This window comes from Mytilus galloprovincialis, chromosome 3 (genome assembly GCF_965363235.1).
Source record: "Mytilus galloprovincialis chromosome 3, xbMytGall1.hap1.1, whole genome shotgun sequence".
Taxonomy (NCBI): domain Eukaryota; kingdom Metazoa; phylum Mollusca; class Bivalvia; order Mytilida; family Mytilidae; genus Mytilus; species Mytilus galloprovincialis.
Genome location: NC_134840.1, coordinates 89,631,499 through 89,651,171, shown reverse-complemented (window position 1 = coordinate 89,651,171; position 19,673 = coordinate 89,631,499). Strand labels below are relative to the sequence as shown.

At 31.8% G+C, this 19,673-nt stretch overlaps 1 protein-coding gene across 2 annotated transcripts in view; it reads left to right on the top strand.

Annotated features, from left to right (window-relative positions):
* LOC143069316 (protein TALPID3-like) overlaps positions 1 to 19,673 on the top strand; it is a 183,191-nt gene that overhangs the window by 83,725 nt on the left and 79,793 nt on the right. For both annotated transcript variants that reach the window (XM_076243883.1, XM_076243884.1), the window contains exons 10-14: positions 775 to 816; positions 3,061 to 3,117; positions 12,000 to 12,217; positions 14,028 to 14,100; positions 18,083 to 18,316. In XM_076243883.1, coding sequence (XP_076099998.1) covers positions 775 to 816; positions 3,061 to 3,117; positions 12,000 to 12,217; positions 14,028 to 14,100; positions 18,083 to 18,316 — 624 coding nt within the window. The remainder of the gene's footprint in view (positions 1 to 774; positions 817 to 3,060; positions 3,118 to 11,999; positions 12,218 to 14,027; positions 14,101 to 18,082; positions 18,317 to 19,673) is intronic.

The window sequence follows — 19,673 nt, the reverse complement described above, 5'->3', positions numbered from 1 at the left end:
ACATTGATTTGTAGAATCCTTTACTATAGATAATTAAGCTGATCTGTAAAAATAACATCTTCATGCCTTATATATCATGTACTGTAGTAGGACGCTAGATTAAAACTGACGTGGAAAGGTAACACCCGGCCACTGAAAGCTTCATTTTTTTGAAGCACAGGTGGTCGTGTGGTCTAGTGGGAAGGCTACAGGGCAGGCAATTTGGTGTCACGATATCTCAGTAGCATGGGTTCGAATCCCGGCGAGGGAAGAACAAAAATATTGCGACAGCAAATTTACAGATCTAACAGTTGTTGTGTTGATTTTTAGACGAGTTGTATATACATAATGTACACAGCCATGTATCACCATCACTGCTGGTGATCCCATGGATAAATCTGTTGTAGAGTTGTCACTGGCTCAGACATACTTATATATATATATATATACAATGTTTATGAATTTGGTATGATATATATGTTTGTATGTTTGTGTATAACCAATGTGTATTGTCTTGGTATCAATCTGTAATTTTGGATTTCAAACCAATAAAAATTACTTACTTACTTACTTACCTCAATGTCCTGAATGGACTATTCTATTTAGGTATGGGACATTTTACATTTAATACACAATTTGTTCTTTGTTTTGCCTCAACTGTTCAGGGTTAACCTCTGCGGAAGTATCCAGCTGCTATCGGCGAAGCAATTTATTTATCATTATGGTTTATATAGAAAATAAATAAAAGCTGTAATAAAATTAATCCATTGATATTTTAGAGATATTTCTTTTTAGGAGGTTGATAGATGTAAATTATTAGAGGACAGGAAAAAAAAGGTAAAACACATTTATTAATAGCACACATGAATTACAACTATTGACTTTAATACAGTTATCACTGTAAGCCTAAGGAATGCTTCAGCACTGTCAAGTTGTATTTGACTGTTATCTTTTTGCTTCGCATCACATTGGGGAAATGAGTTTCAGTCTGAATGCACGCCATCTTGAAATAATTACTTATTACATATAAGTTTTTAATGGTTGATTTATGATGTGGATAAGATACAGCAACAGCTATTGGCTAAAATGAGATTAAGAATTACAGACTTTTTTCGTCTCCAAATAAGACATCAATTGCCAGAAAATTAACAATGTGCATTTCAATCCCAATCAACTGTCATTTATTTATGTTGGTGTTATAAGGTCTTTCTACTTTTTCTGATTATTTATCTTTTTTTCCTTTGCTGTATTGATGATTCGCAAGATGTTGCTTATAGATATTTGGAATGTGATATCTTACAGTTTGTACCATTTTGTTTCTACTTCTGCGTAACCAAATACTTTTCTATGTAAGAGTTATCTCCCCGAACACTGTTTTTCTTGTTACTTCTAAAACTTTGCAACCATATTTAATTTCTCCAATTTGCTTGTTTTATTGTCGAGCCTTCGACTTTAGTCGAAAAAGCGAGACTAAGCGATCCTACATTCCGTCGTCGTCGGCGTCGTCGTCGTCGGCGTCGTCGTCGTCGGCGGCGTCCACAAATATTCACTCTGTGGTTAAAGTTTTTGAAATTTTAATAACTTTCTTAAACTATACTGAATTTCTACCAAACTTGGACAGAAGCTTGTTTATGATCATAAGAAAGTATCCAGAAGTAAATTTTGTAAAAATAAAATTCCATTTTTTCCGTATTTTACTTATAAATGGACTTTGTTTTTCTGCGAGGAAACATTACATTCACTCTGTGGTTAAAGTTTTAAAAATTTTAATAACTTTCATAAACTATCCTTGATTTGTACCAAACTTGGACAGAAGCTTGTTTATGATCATAAGATAGTATCAAGAAGAATATTTTGTAAAAATAAATTTCCACTTTTCCGTATTTTACTTATAAATGGACTTAGTTTTTCTGCGAGGAAACATTACATTCACTCTGTGGTTAAAGTTTTTAAAATTTTAATAACTTTCATAAACCATCCTTGATTTGTACCAAACTTGGACAGAAGCTTGTTTATAATCATAAGATAGTATCAAGAAGAAAATTTTGTAAAAATAAATTTCCACTTTTCCGTATTTTACTTATAAATGGACTTAGTTTTTTTGCCAGAAACAAAACATTCACTCTGTGGTTTTAAAATTTTTATAATGTTTTCTAAAACTATCCTGGATTTCTACCAAACTTAGACAGAAGCTTGTTTCTGATCATAAGATATTATTCAGAAGTAAATTTTGTAAAAAAAAATTCACTTTTTCCGTATTTTACTTATCAATAGACTTAGTTTTTCTTCCAGTTAACATTACATACAGTCTGCAGTTAAAGTTTATACAACATTTATTAGATTCATAAACTATCCTGGATTTTTTACCAAACTTGGAAGCTTCTTTCAATCAAAAGACATTATCGAGAGGGAAATTTTTATTGATGTTTTTCCTCATTTTGTTGAGTCCGCGATTAACAGCAAAAGTATGCGAGACACTGGGTTCCGCGGAACCCTTACGAATTTTTCTCAGGATGTTTCATTTTATTTTTGACCGAGCCGTATAAAGATTCCATATGAGAGTTATTTCCCCTTTTGTATTTGATATAAGTGAAATGTATTTGTAACTGGAAAACCATAAGCTTAAGAGGCCTAGAGTCATTTGATTTTAGGTCCATGGTCCATAAAAATGAAAATGAGGTTAAGGTCAAAGGTCAAGGTCATGTTCAAAATTTACATTTTGGCTTGTTATCACTTACATGTATCACTTATTTTCAGAAATCTTATAAGATATGGACAAAATATTTTTTACAGAATTGTTTGTTGCAAAATGTTGTAACACATAAAATTTTAGTTTCAGGGCTACGTAGACATTTAATGGGAGTTTTAATGGGACAAAAGTGAGTTCCCAGTTAAAAAAAGTCCTATCATATCAGACATTTCTACATCTTTTGTTACCTCTTTCATAAAAATCACTCATACAGTTACTTAGTAATAATTTTTTGAAAAATATCGATTATAGTTGAAATGATAGGACATTTTTCGAGTGAGAACTGAATTTTGTCCCATGAGTGTAAATCTTGTTAATATTGGATTTTTTAGATTGACAAAGAGAAAGACCTGTTACTTGGACCATCACCATTAGATATGTATCTTATTGTAAGTAACTTTAAAATCTTTATCATGAATGAAGTAATTTAAAGCAAGGAAGTCAATAATCTCTTTACGATGAACCTATAATCGACAGAATTTCATGAAACTTTGTAGATAATAAAGACATTCTATGTAAATGTGAACATCAACAGGAAATTATGATTCAACTTATTTTCTAGGAGTTATGCCCTTTTTAACTTAATTTAACCAAACTTGGCCACAATCATCATTGAGGTAGTTTAAAAAATGTGTACGATGACCCAGCCAACCAACCATGATGGCCGCCGCTTGTATGTCTGGCAGGGTTCATCTGACCAGTTTATTCCATTTTCATGGTTCATTTATCAATATTAAGTTTTCATTGTTTGGTCTTTTTCTTGAATACAATAAGCAATAAGTCAACCATATTTTGTGTATATAATGATTGATAGGTTTACATGTCTGTCTGCCTTGGTTTATCTAAATTATCTGGCCTCAATATAAAAATAAGGAGATGTGATTGATTGCCAATTCGACAGCTATTCACTAATGTTCAAATGAAGCAGATGTAAGCAATTGAAGGCAACTGTATGGCCTTCAACAATGAAGAAAAAATATACTGTATAGTCAGCTATGAAAAATGATAAAACTAAGGCCACACCAATTTGATTCCTTGTTCGACGGACCCGCCCGCACCTATTTTTTTCAAAACAGAATTTTTTTAATTTTTTTATATTCCCGCTTCCCGCATCTGGAAATGTAATCATGTCCATTTCCCGCACCGTTTTTTTTTGTAAATATTATAAAAAGATATCAACATTTGTTTTAAAATCACAGTCTAACCTGTATATAACGATTTTAAACATAAAAGCACCCCACCACACTTTGTAAATATCTGTGAGAATATTTGTTTCAGCATGAAACCTATTTATCCAAAGTAGGAGTGCTCTGATATAAATTTATAACAGCGGAAATACCTGTAAAGAACAAAAAATTGGTTGCTTTCCCCCTTACTTATATTCCCTATCAAAAAATGTTAGTTGTTAGAATAAAATACAAAGAACTTCTAAAGGATTTGCCTCTAACTGCAATTATATTGTATGCTGGCGAAACAAAACTATCCATAGCCGCTGCATGTTTATGCACCTGTCCTGATTGATTGAGGGGCCTGTCGTTCAACAGTTATCGTTTGTTGATGTTTTTCATTGGTATTTTCCCGTTTGGATATACATGATATATAAATTAGATCGTTGGTTTTCCTGTTCGAATTGTGTACGCTAATAATTTTGGGGTCCTTTATAGCCTTCTGTTTGGTCTGTATCAATGCCCTGTGTAAAAGGCCGTACTTTGACCTGTGTTTGTTATTATCAGGTTGAGAACAACCCTCCCTCAGACAAGGGGTCATTTTACTGATGTAGAAAAGAAAATAGAAATACCAAGGATTTGTATAGTTCTTCTATACAAAACCTTTGAAAACTTAGAAATTTGTACTCAAAGAGAGGAGAGTTACATCATATTTTAAACAACTTTTTCTAAAAGAGGGGTCCACTTATCTTGAATAATATTAAACTGTTAAAGTAAATGTGTTAACATGGTTAAAGTCCAGGAATATTACAAAATTCTTGGACATGTTTTGACCATTTAATACCAGATAGATATATATATAGTTCTTTGAGAAAATATGAGCCCTTTTGTACAAACAAATATGTTATAACTTATATTGATCCCTCATAAAACATGTAAAAGGAATATTTATAACATTAAAGGGGTTGTCCCCAAACTGATTATGACTTGGATGGAGATTTGTCTCATTATCAGTCACACATACATAGACCAGATTTAATTATTTCTTGGTGAACAGGGAAAAAATACCTCAGAAATTTAAGAAATGTCAAAGTACAAGTGATAAATCAAGCTTTAATATTGTCAAAACCTACTATTTTATGTTTACAAAAAAAAATTATAATCGCTTGCCTTTACTTTTCAAGCTTCGCCTCAAAAAATTGCAAATTAAATATTTTTTTATTAAAATTTTCAAATCGATCGCTCGCCCCAAATTTTGGAGTCCAAAAATCCGTAGAACAAGAAATTAAATTGGTGTGGCCTAACTGCCTAATTTTTAACTAAACAATTTATGAATTACAAATATGACAGACATATACCAATAACAACACCTAAACAACAGGCTCATGCACATAAAGAATGTGGCTTTGTTAAACTGTGAGTGTTCTACCCTCCCCTAACCTGGTACAAAAGTGTAACAGACAAACTATAAAATTCAGATGAAAAAAGCTTAATTCATCAGATTGATACCAAGCAGAAAAATATCAACAAAAACACAGACTGGACATGACAGGGTATATATATATCTGCCATCCCTTAAACAACAAAAACACAGATATATATCTGCCATCCCTTAAACAACAAAAACACAAACTGGACATGACAGGGTATTTATAATATATCTGCCATCCCTTAAACAACAAAAACACAGACTGGACATGACAGGGTATTTATATATCTGCCATCCCTTAAACAACATAAACACAGACTGGACTTGACAGTGTATATATATATATCTGCCATCCCTTAAACAACAAAAACACAGACTGGACATGACAGGGTATTTATAATATATCTGCCATCCCTTAAACATCAAAAACACAGACTGGACATGACAGGGTATTTATAATATATCTGCCATCCCTTAAACAACAAAAACACAGACTGGACATGACAGGGTATTTATATATCTGCCATCCCTTAAGCAACAAAAACACAGACTGGACATGACAGGGTATTTATATATCTGTCATCCCTTAAACATCAAAAACACAGACTGGACATGACAGGGTATATATATATATATATCTGCCATCCCTTAAACAACAAAAACACAGACTGGACATGACAGGGTATATATATATATCTGCCATCCCTTAAACAACAAAAACACAGACTGGACATGACAGGGTTTATATATATATATCTGTCATCCCTTAAACAACAACAAAACAGACTGGACATGACAGGGTATTTATATATCTGCCATCCCTTAAACAACAAAACACAGACTGGACATGACAGAGTATTTATATATCTGCCATCCCTTCAACAACAAAAATACAGACTAGACATGACAGGGTATTAATAATATATCTGCCATCCCTTAAATAACAAACACACAGATGGGACATGACAGGGTATTTATATATCTGCCATCCCTTAAACAACAAAAACACAGACTGGACATGACAGGGTATTTATATATCTGTCATCCCTTAAACAACAAAAACACAGACATGACATGACAGGGTATTTATATATCTGCCATCCTTTAATCAACAAAATAGAAGTACAGATCTGAGAGTACTAAGCACTTACTGACAGCTTCTTCAAAAACAATAACAACTGATAAAAAAAATCATGTATTTAATACTTAAATTGCAATCAGTACACATCCAGAAACTAATTTAAAGTTTATATGATACTTTTGGTACAAATCTTTAGAACATCAACATTAAAGTCTGACATTGTCCTAATTTTTATGGTTCATTGGTCAATGTGCAATATTTTTAATTAGGTCTTCTCGGACACTACAAGCAATAGGCTAACTATTTTTGGTGTATTATTTGATTGTTAGATATACCTGTTTGCCTAGCAGGGACATGTTATTTGATTAAGAAATGATTCATTGAGCCATGGTTTTGTTTGAAATTTACACATGTCTAAGCCCATGTGTAAATTTCCAAAAAATCTTAGGCTTAATTTTTTTATATAAATAAGGCCGTTAGTATTCTCGTTTGAATTGTTTTACATTGTCTTATCTGGACCTTTTATAGCTGACTATGCGGTATGGGCTTTGCTCATTGTTGAAGACTGTACAGTTACCAATAGTTGTTAATGTCTGTGTAATTTTGGTATTTTGTGGACAGTTGTCTCATTGGTAATCATACCACATCTTCTTTTTTATATATTCAATGAATTATTATGATTAAAATAACACAAATACGGGTTAATTTAAAAACTGTAGCAAGAAAGGGTTTGCTATGTGTGTTGCTGTCCTTATTAACCCTTTTAGATAAAGCTAAAAATAAAATCCAATAAATCTAAAACTTGCATCCATTATTTCTTAAATTACAACTAGAAACAATGCGTTTATAATTCTTTTAAATCTCAACCCCAACATATGCCATTTTTTATTTACATTTTTTTCTCGTAAGCTACCGCCAAATCCACAGTTGACATTTCGTAACTAAGGAGATTTTGTACATTTTTAGCTCACCTGTCCCAAAGGGACAAGTGAGCTTATGCCATCACTTGGCGTCCGTCGTCGTCCGTCGTCTGTCGTCGTCTGTCGTCTGTCGTCGTCTGTCGTCGTCTGTCGTCGTCTGTCGTCGTAAACTATGTCAAGAATCTTCTCCTCTGAAACTACTGGGCCAAATACTTTCAAACTTTAACTGAATGTTCCTTAGGGTATCTAATTTATAAATTGTATCCGAAGTTTTGATCTATCAACAAACATGGTCGCCATTGCTAAAAATAGAACATAGGGGTCAAATGCAGTTTTTGGCTTATAACTCAAAAACCAAAGCATTAAGAGCAAATCTGACTGGGGTAATATTGTTTATCAGGTCAAGATCTATCTGCCCTGAAATTTTCAGATGAATCAGACAACCCGTTGTTGGGTTGCTGCCCCTGAATTGGTAATTTTAAGGAAATTTTGCTGTTTTTGGTTATTATCTTGAATATTATTATAGATAGAGATAAACTGTAAACAGGAATAATGTTCAGCAAAGTAAGATTTACAAATAAGTCAACATGACGGATATGGTCAGTTGACCCCTTTAGGAGTTATTGCCCTTTATAGTCAATTTTTAACCATTTTTCGTAAATCTTAGTAATCTTTTACAAAAATCTTCTCCTCTGAAACTACTGGGCCAAATACTTCCAAACTTTAATTGAATGTTCCTTAGGGTATCTAGTTTGTAAATTGTATCCGAAGTTATGATCTATCAACAAACATGGTCGCCATTGCTAAAAATAAAACATAGGGGTCAAATGCAGTTTTTGGCTTATAACTCAAAAACCAAAGCATTTAGAGCAAATCTGACATGGGGTAATATTGTTTATCAGGTCAAGATCTATCTGCCCTGAAATTTTCAGATGAATCAGACAACCTGTTGTTGGGTTGCTGCCCCTGAATTGGTAATTTTAAGGAAATTTTGCTGTTTTTGGTTATTATCTTGAATATTATTATAGATAGAGATAAACTGTAAACAGGAATAATGTTCAGCAAAGTAAGATTTACAAATAAGTCAACATGACGGAAATGGTCAGTTGACCCCTTTAGGAGTTATTGCCCTTTATAGTCAATTTTTAACCATTTTTCGTAAATCTTAGTAATCTTTTACAAAAATCTTCTCCTCTGAAACTACTGGGCCAAATACTTCCTAACTTTAACTGAATGTTCCTTAGGGTATCTAGTTTGTAAATTATATCCGAAGTTATGATCTATCAACAAACATGGTCGCCATTGCTAAAAATAGAACATAGGGGTCAAATGCAGTTTTTGGCTTATAACTCAAAAACCAAAGCATTTAGAGCAAATCTGACGTTGGGTAATATTGTTTATCAGGTCAAGATCTATCTGCCCTGAAATTTTCAGATGAATCAGACAACCTGTTGTTGGGTTGCTGCCCCTGAATTGATAATTTTAAGGAAATTTTGCTGTTTTTGTTTATTATCTTGAATATAATTATAGATAGAAATAAACTGTTAACAGCAATAATGTTCAGCAAAGTAAGATCTTCAATTAAGTCAAATTGACCAAAATTGTCAATTGACCACTTAAGGAGTTATTGCCCTTTAAAGACTTTTTTCACAATTTGTTCATCATTTTGACTTACTTTAAAAAATCTTCTCCTTTGAAACTGCTGTATCAATTTCAGCCAAACTTAGGCTAAATGAGTTTCAGAGTATCTAGGATAAATTTTATATTTTATTTCCTTGTATGTCAAGAAACATAGCTCCTATGGCTAAAATAGAACATAGGAGAAAATGATTATTTTTTTTGGCTTTTGAAGAAAATAGGACGATCCAAAAAACATTTAAATAAATTGAAAAGCCAAAATAATCATTGATGAGAGATTTAACCAAAAGAATTAAGGTGAGCGATTCAGGCTCTTGAGAGCCTCTTGTTCTAAGGTCTATTTCATTTATTCTTTTTGTTATGCATCAGAATGAGAATAAAGGGTCTATAGGTTTTTTTTTCAATTGCAATTTTTAACACAGCGAAAATCAGTTAAGTGTATGCACATAGGTTACAAACATGTGGAGGTATATAACGTCACGGTACCTTAATTGCACCTAGTTCCCAAATTGCACCTATTTAGTAAAAGCAGCAGTGGAAATCTTACATGCTTTCTTAGGGACGATAACAATTTGTATTTTTATTAATCCATATTATGCACAACTTCTAATATAGGTAAATATATTTAAACGTTCTCAGTATACATCAACTGATGAAGTATAACTTCAAATGGTAAAATGTACAGAAACCACCAAAAGGTTATCTTCTAAAAATGAGCAAATACAATATGTTACAAGCCTCCATTTCTTAAGAAATGAATAGGTAGCATAGATGAAAGTCTTATGAAAGGAGTAACTGGTGAAAAATAATGTGTATCCAATTCTTGAACCAATGCATGTATATATCGTAAACTAAGTCTTAGTCTTAGTTTCTGTGCACGTTTTTATCATTTTTATGGCCCTACAACGAAGTTGTCGATGCCATATAGTTTTACCCTTGTCAGAAATTCCCAATTCCGTCTTTCCGAAATTCCGTCATTCTGAAATTCCGTCATTCTGTCATTCCGTCATTCCTCAACAAACCATTATACGGATTTTTTTCTAAATGCCTTCAGATATTGAGCTGATTTTTGGTTTGTAAGTTCACCATGATGAGTTACAGATCAAGTTTAAGTTTCGTTCCGCTCCGCTAATTTTTGCTGAAATTACGGGCTTTGGACTTTGATAAATTGTTGAAAATCACAGTTATACAGAGTTTTTTTTTAAACGCCTTAAGATATTGGGCTGATTTTTGGTTTGTGAGTTAACCATGATGAGTTACAGATCAAGTTTAAGTTTTGTTCCTCTCCATTAATTTTTGCCAAAATTAAGGGTTTACAACTTTGAAAATTACAGTTATACGGACTTTTTTTCTAAACGTTTTCAGATATTGGGCTGATTTTTGGTATGTTAGGTAACCATGATGAGTTAAGGTCAAGTTAAAGTTTTGTTCTGTTTTGCTAATTTTTGCCGAAATTACAGGCTTTGGACTTTGATGAATTGTTGAAAATAACAGTTTTACAGACTTTTTTTCTAAACACTTTCAGATATTGGGCTGATTTTTGGTATGTGAGTTACTCATGATGAGTTACAGATCAAGTTAAAGTTTTGTTCCTCTCCATTAATTTTTGCCAAAATTAAGGGTTTACAACTTTGAAAATTGTTGAAAATTACAGTTCTACAGACTTTTTTTCCTAAACGCTTTCAGATATTGGGCTGATTTTTGGTATGTGAGATAACCATGATTAGATACAGATCAAGTTAAAGTTTTGTTCCGCTTCGCTAAATTTTGCCGAAATAACGGGCTTTGGACTTTGATAAATTGTTGAAAATCACAGTTATACAGACTTTTTTTCTATAGGCCTCCACATTTTGAGCTGAGTTTTGTTAACAGTTAATTTATAATTATGAACATATCAATGTGAGACTACCATCATGTTTGTGTCCACATGTTATTGAAATTGCAGATTTTTCAACTTTTTCGGACGGGGCCATTCGTGTCGCTTTGACACATCTAGTTTAAGCAAATATATCGTATAATCATCTATATTTTTTCTCTCTGTCTGTTATGATTAACAAATATGGCAGCTCATTAAATGCAGTGTTTTGACTCCAAGGTTTACTGATTGTCACCTTATAGTAAACAATCAACAAAAAAGCATGGATATTGAGCACATATTTAACATGTATAATCAGATAATAGTTTATTTTAGTGATAGACCCATGCATATTGTGATCAACAGATTTTTACGAGAAGGTTCAGGCTAAGGTCACTTTGCATACGAAAAATATGTTGGCTAATTGCTTCCTGGAAGCAAGCAATTAAACAAAAGTAAACTTCTATATCTTCTAAATGTGGACAAATTAAAGAATTTTCTTCAGAAAAAGTATATGTACATAAGTTTATAATGAAAACTATCCATTTTGTTATAAAAAAAATATATGCATCATTTTTTTTTATTTTGAGGTTTCATATGACTTTAATATCCAATTGTTCTAAATATTTGAAAAAAATAAAACAAATTTTTGTAATTTGATTTTTTTAAGGCTGCAAATTTAAGCATGGATACAATTTGGGTACTACTTTTTTTCAGAATCATGAACCATTCGGAGGTCTGCTCAAACCCATTTTTTTATGATTCAGTATAGATTCAAAATTAAATTGGTGAAACCATATAGAGAATAATGATACAACTACAAAATAAACACAAAATGGGAACTTTTGTCTGGATCATGAATAAACGTAGGGGAAAAAACTGTCAAAATAGGTACAATTTGGGTACCCTCACGTTATATATATAAAAAAATTTATCACAGTATTGTTTAAAAATTGAAAAAAGCATGTCATATTAGTATGAATCATTTATAATGTTAACTAGTAGTAGAACCATTGTATTACAGAGTCAAACATTTAAAGTAGAGGAGAGAAATTTTAGTGTGTGCTCTCTAATGTCTTCCTTAAATATTTGTTATTAATAAACTCATTCTTCAGTCAAATAATGTTCTTTAGTCACTCAAATATTATAGAATAATCTGTTTATCCTTCTGATTTTTTTCAGACATCTTCAGGGAACTTTTCTACCCCATACAAATCAGTACCAGAACTGTCATATCATCATTTTAATGCTCCTCTTCCACCTGGATTCAATGAAGCAGAACATGTGTTACAAGATGTGTCTAAGGCAAGGAATTGCCTAGAGGCTAACCTGCAAAGTGTATTAAGGTCCCAACAGGAGAATGAGGTTTATGCCATTTTAGAGAATTTGCATCAAAATAGGTAATTTATTATATATATATTTATTATAAAACTCCATATGGTGAACCATTGCCTGTGTGAATCATTTCGATAGAGTCCCTGAAGTGGATACCTTGGTATGCAGGGTTGTCAAATATATTATGTAAATGAATGCAACATTAAAATAATACTCCAAATTGACAACAACTAAAATCCATAGCGGCGACCATTATCTTCCTATTGTTGCCGGCACGCCAGGAAGTAGTAACCTCCAACTATGGCCAGGTTGGAAAAGAAGCCTTGTGAAGTGGTAGAAACCATGGGAAGTTCGTCCAATTAGATACCAAGCCTTTAGAACAATTTCATGTATCATATAATAGTAAAACGAACTCAAGTTACATTGTAAACAAACTTTAATTTTCTATATTTATCTTATCTATTTATAACACTGTATTGCTACTTTCACTTTCATTGTTTCTCTCACCATGACGACGTCAAATTCAATGTACCACTTTGAGTACTTCAGGGATAAATTTCTGTATAAAAATTGTCCTGATGAAACATGTAGACCATAGCAAATAAAATTGCAGACCATTTGAAGTGTTGTTGTCAATTTGGAGTACATGTATTATATATTTATTATGTATTGTGCCGGTTTTTGTCAAACCTTGTCACAGAAAACCTTGACATAGGGATAGTGATCCAGTGTTGGTGTGTTAGCTTACTTCTTAAAAGTTTCATATTTTAGAAGGTGGAAGACCTGGATGCTTCATACTTTGTATATGGATGCCTCATGTTATGTAGTTTCCGTCAGTCACATGTCCAATGTCCTTGACCAAATTTTTGGTGGTCAAGTCCATATCACTGAAACTCTAGGCAATAGGTCTAGTATATTCAGTGTATGGTAGGACTGTAAGGTGTTCATGTTTAAAAAAAAAAGTAAAATCACAAAAATACTGAACTTAGAGGAAAATCAATTCGGAAAGTCCATAATCACATATCAAAATCAATTGACAGGTGTCAGTCATCTGACCTTGACTCATTTTCATGGTTCAGTGGTTATAGTTAAGTTTTTTAGTTTTGGTCTGTTTTTCTTATACTGTATACAATAGGTCTACTACATTTGGTGTATGGAAGGACTGTAATGTGTACATGTTCAACTGTCAGGTGTCATATGACCATGACCTCATTTTCATGGTTCAGTTGTCAAAGTTGAGTTTTTTAGTTTTGGTCTTTTTTTCTAATACTATAAGCAATAGGTCAACTATATTTGTTGTATGGAAGAATTGTTAGCTGTACATGCCTGCCTGGCATGGTTAATCTGACCTTGACCTCATTTTCATGATTCATTGGTCAATGTTTAGTTTTCTTGATAATGTTAAGTTTATGTGACAGTTGTGATAAAGCTTTATATTTAGGACTATCAACATTATATATCAATGATTAGTAAAGAAGGCGAGACATTTCAGCGTGTGCACCCTTGTTTAAATTTCAGCAATTAAAGGGAGTTATTTTTGGGCCTTCGAATGTCCTCCTTTGACCTCAATCATTATAATAGGTATCTGTATTATTTTAATCAAATTTTACATGATTTTCAAAACCCAAGTAGTACACAGGCTCTTGAGACCCTCTGTTTAAATAATCTCATAATGCTTTATTTCAAATAGATAATTTTGTGTTTTCGAAAAAGAATTTGAGATGAATAAAAAGGTTCAAATTATATACTGAATATTTATCAAATGTACAAACTGATGTTCAGCCCTGCTAAATAAAAGTAAAAAAGTTTGGAAACTTGGGTAGAAGAAAAAAAGAGAGAACAAACTGTAGTTGTATTCAAAGCTTTATTTTTCAGATCAGATCCAGGAAGAGCACATTTGCAACAAAAAATTGATAAATGGGTTACTAAACTAAGACAGCAAGTAGAGGTATGCTTATCAGAAAATAAGAATCTAATGATATGATTTTTGTTCAGAACACCTGTTCTGGAACAACTTTCATTATGTATGCTTTATGACTAAATGTTTTGATAGCTAGAAATGTATTATTGTAGCTGAAGAACCTAGTTTTGTAATGTGAAATTTTACAAACAAACATTTGCAAAAAAAACTAAATATTAGATACTTTGGGAATGCTATATATCCTAAATGACTGATATCAGCAATGAGCACTGCACAGATCTAGTGATAGTAAAATCAAATCATAGTAATTCTGTACACACAACATTTGTTACTTTAACAACCTTCATGAAGTATACTAGTGACTCTAATTTAAGTTTTTCTCAATTATATTAAATAAAAACCCATGCACAATGCTAAGTATCAAAATACGGTTTAAATTGCTGTCTCTCTAACAGCTTCTTGTCTTAAATATTATTATATTATTATAGATACAGAAAAACTGTAAACAGCAGTAATGTTCAGCAAAGTGAGATCTACAAATATCAAACATTATAAAAATTGGCAATTGACCTTAAGGAGTTATTATTATACCCCACACAACAAAGTTTTGGAGGGTATAATGTTTTTGACTCGTCAGTCCTGTTTCTTGTCATCACAACTCCTTTGAACTTATTTGCTTCAATATATTTACAACAGTTTGTCATCCCAACTCATCTGAAACAACACAACAGAATTTCATGAAACCTTTTTAGATAATAAGGACATACTATGTAGTTGTGCATATCGACAGGAAACTACAATTCAATTTTTTTTCTAGGAGTTACACCCCATTGCTTCAATGTACTGCTGCAACAATTTTGTCATCACAACTACACAACAGAATTTCATGAAACTTTGTAGATAATAAGGATACTAAGTAGATTCGCATATTGACAGGAAATTATGATTCAATTTATTTTTCTTATACAATTTTTTTCTTACACTTATTTTATTTCTCCAAAGACAATGTGGGGACATGGGGTATGCGAGCGTGCTCACTAAGGTTCTTTATTTCCCTTGATAGTATTTTTTTTACAATTTTTGGTAAATTTTTGTAATCTCCTGATAATTATGCTGGGCTAAATTTAACCAAACTTGGCCACAATCATCATTAGGGTAAATAGTTCATAAAATTGTGTTTGATGACCCTGTCTGCTAATTAACATGACTGACACAGATATAAATAGAACACACAGTCTTAGGCTTATAACAAAAAAAAGAAGGTTTGGATTGATTTTGGGGGTTATGGTCCTAACAGTTTAGGAATTAGGGGTCAAAAAGAGGCCCAGATTACCATTTTTATAGTTTACAGACAATAGCTTGTGGTTAAGTGTATGGATCTCTCTAAAACATTAAAGTTTCTTTACCACAAAGGGATGGTTAAGAATGGCTTTGGAGGGTTATGGCTCAAACCATTTAGGAATTTGGGGCAAAAAAAGGGTGGGAAACAAGGGTGGGAAACAAGGGTTACCTGGTTAATGTACAGTTAAGACAATTTAAAAGCAGTCCTGGCAGTAACATTGTAAAACTATCAATGATGTCATAATAAATTAACAGCCAATCAAAAGTCTTAAAAATCAGAACTAAAATTAACTGCCTTATAGTTCAGTATATAGCAACAAATTTAAAAATGACTTAAATTTATAAGTCTTAATTGTGTATGTCATTATATGACCGCAAAAAAAATATTGGGAACGTATAATAATATGATGTCGTTGTCTGCGTCGTCCGAAGACACATTTGGTGTCCAGAAAATAGCTTTAGTTTAATTATAAACATGAATGGATCTCTTTGAAATTTAATAAGAAGGTTCAATATCACAAAACGAAGCTTTGGATTGATTTTGCGAATGATTGTTCCAACCCTATAGGAATTAAGGGCCAAAAAGGGGCCCAAATCAAGCATTTTTCTACTTCAGGATAATAACTTGTGTACAAGTATTTCAATTGCTCTAAAATTGTACCACATTGTCTAAAACCACAAGTAGAAGGTTTGGAATCATTTTGGGGGTTATGGTGCCAACTCTTTAGGAATTAAGGGCCAAAAAGGGACCAAAAACAAACATTTTAGTAGTTTCTGGATTGTAGTTTGTGTGTAAGTGTATGGATTTCTCTGACATTATACCTCAAAGTTCCAAATCACCTAAGGAAGGCTGGGATTGAGTTTGGGGGTTATTACCCCATTCATGCTAATTCAATTCAATTCATCAATTAGGGGCCAAAAAAGGGCTAAAAATTATTTTTCTAGTTTCCAGACAATAACTTGTGTGTTTGAGTATGGATTTCCCTGAAATTGTATGACAGCATTACTGTGTTTAGTGTAATGAAAATCTAGCAAAACATTCTGTGCAAATGGAAACTCTTACAAAATAGAGCTTTCTTGTTATTACATTGAGGTGTGAGCTTTTGCTTAGGGTTAAATGGCAAAATAATTTTGAGATGAAGAACAGCAACACAAATGTGTTCTTTTGAGACTATTCTTGTGTGAGTGTATTGATTTTGTGAATTGAAGTTATATACAATATTCTCTCTTTTTTATAAGTTTCTCAAGTTAATTAAAACTGTAGAAAGAATAAACCTTTAAATAAAACTGTAGGTAGAAAGAATTAGACTATAGAAAGAATAAACCTTTACAGTGACTTGACTGTTAGTGTTGCTATTCACCAATTGCAACTCATTCAAAATTTTGACCCAATTGCAATTTGTTTTATTTAATCAAATTGTTCAACTGGTCAAAAATTTGAACAAACTGTTCAGCCAAAATGTGAAAGTGCAAAGTGATAAAATAAATCATACTTACAATCCTATAAGTCTGTAACTCCACTGTATTGATGTAATTCCTAAATCAGTCTATCAATCTGTATAGTTATATTACAGCCATTACCATACTAAAGGTGAACTGTTTTATTTTGAATTGCTATAAAAATGTCAAAACTAAGCTTTTATAGAGTTTTTCTTTCGAAAAGTATTCTATATTTATAAGTATCACACATTATGTGAATAAAAACATTTCATATTCAGTAAAATATGTATGAAATAACAATATGCTTCCTTGGGGAGATAACCTAAAATACTATTCTTTTGAGTGAAGACTTTTTGAAACCAAAAAGCGATTATCTCCCCTTCCTACTAACAAATTGCAATTTCAAATATTTTACTGAATATGAAATGTTTTTATTCACATAGTGTGTGATTCTTATAAATATAGAATACTTTTCGAAAGAAAAACTCTATAAAAGCTTAGTTTTGACATTTTTATAGCAATTCAAAATAAAACAGTTCACCTTTAGTATGGTAATGGCAATAATATAACTATACAGATTGATAGACTGATTTAGGAAATACATCAATACAGTGGAGTTACAGACTTATAGGATTGTAAGTATGATTTATTTTATCACTTTGCACTTTCACATTTTGGCTGAACAGTTTGTCCAAATTTTTGACCAGTTGAACAATTTGATTTAATAAAACAAATTGCAATTGGGTCAAAATTTTGAATGAGTTGCAATTGGTGAATAGCAACACTAACAGTCAAGTCACTGTAAATAAAACTGTAGAAAGAACAAACCTTTACTTACTGCTTATTTAATTTATAATATGTAATATTTTAGATGATGAATTCCATTTTTTCTTTAACTGTAAAATTAATAAAAATAAAAGAGAAGTCTTTCTAAAATATTATATACAAAACTATGTCAATTTTAATACACTTGATTGTACAGTGTACTGATAAACTTGTGATTATACTAAATCCATGAACACCAAGTGATGTAAAAGTAGTTGTTTCTTTTATTAAAGAGTCATTAGAACTGAGGAAAGGAGACCAATAACTGTTTTTATCATATGTATTATAATATTGTAGAGTTTCATTATGTTTGTTTTGTCTATGTGTTTGCCATGACTAAAATTGGTATTTGTTTGTTTTGCAAATAAAGAATTATTATTATTATATAATCTTTCTTTAACAGAGTGAGATTACTGATGATGTAGTGGTAGCAGAATTACAAAAAGCTCATCTTCCTGTCTATAGAATACCTCCACCTACAGTTGTTTCTACACAAATTATACAAGGCAAGGACAAATTTGGTATGACAAAACCAGTTTCAGGGCAGGCTAAACATGGAGCAAGGATTAACTTAGGAGTAGGCAGGAGACAACCTGGAAAAGAAAACAAACAAGATTTGGTTAAACCTATTAAGAAAGTAAGTGAATTAATTTATAGATTTAAGCTTGCCTCCATGGAGTTTATAGTGCAGTGACAAATCTAGAAAATATTGCTGTAGTGGAGGGGCATTATGTTTTACCCTTGTATGCCTGTGCATTCTTAAGTAAGTTTCCAGTCTTTAAATTTTAATTCGTAAACTCAAACAAACTTAAGATATTTATCAAAAAACCACAAACTCTCCCATGGGAGACTCCACTTGCAGAGGCAAGCGCACATTTTATTGTAAATATAAATATAATAGTGTGGAAAGTTAATATAAATACACTGGTTTGTACTGGATTCTGCATACTAATGATCTACAAATCTGAAAATAAATAATATAATTAATATTATTATTATCCCAATCAAACTGACCTTACTATAATTAGCCAAACATGTGTCAACTATAAACTACCGGAGTTCACTCGTACCTGAACTCAATATCCCAATCAAACTGACCTTACTATAATTAACCAAACACGTGTAAACTATGTCAAAGTGAACTGCAGTTATTTGGCAGTTTATTAGCATTCACAGTTCCCACTTGACAGCAGTTATTCGGCAGTTTATTAGCATGCACAGTTCCCACTTGACAGCAGTTCTTTGGCAGTTTATTAGCATTCACAGTTACCAAATATAAGGCAATGATTAATTTGCATAAAGCCATTCCAATAGCATTCCATAGCTGTTTCTTAGCAGTTTATTTAGCCTTCACAGTTCTTTGGCAGTTATTTTTGACGAAAAATTTAAATGAGATTTGAATATTCATGAGAACTGGCATAATAACAGCTATCAAATAATGAATATTCATGCAAACTGCTAAGTTTTATATCCTTATATGGTTTTATAAACTGCTAATAACCACTGTGGAAGGCTATCAGATCTGCCAAAAGTTGCAATACAAAGGTGACATATGAATAATCAATATACAGTGTACAAGATATTAAAGCAAACATTATCAAAATTCTAATAATATACTGTATTATAAGTCTTTATGAAATTTTAAAAAGTTGTACTAACTTATATTTGTAATTAGAGCAGTAACTATACAATCTTATAACATATCGACTTATTAAGGGAATGTAAAAAAAATGTGAGTAGCACATTCTTTAGTTGGTCTTATTATAGACCCCTTATTAATTATGTCAGTGGCCCTAATGATATAGGAACAATTAAAAATGCACTTTAAATATAAGGGCTTTTAAAAAAGCAACTTATTTCAGAGCTATTTAACTACTAAGAGGCTAATTACTACCAACTAAGTGATTTTTAGATTAAAATTTATTATTTTTATCCTTATTATATTACCGAACATTCCAAATGTACTATTTTTATTATATTCAACATGTTAATGC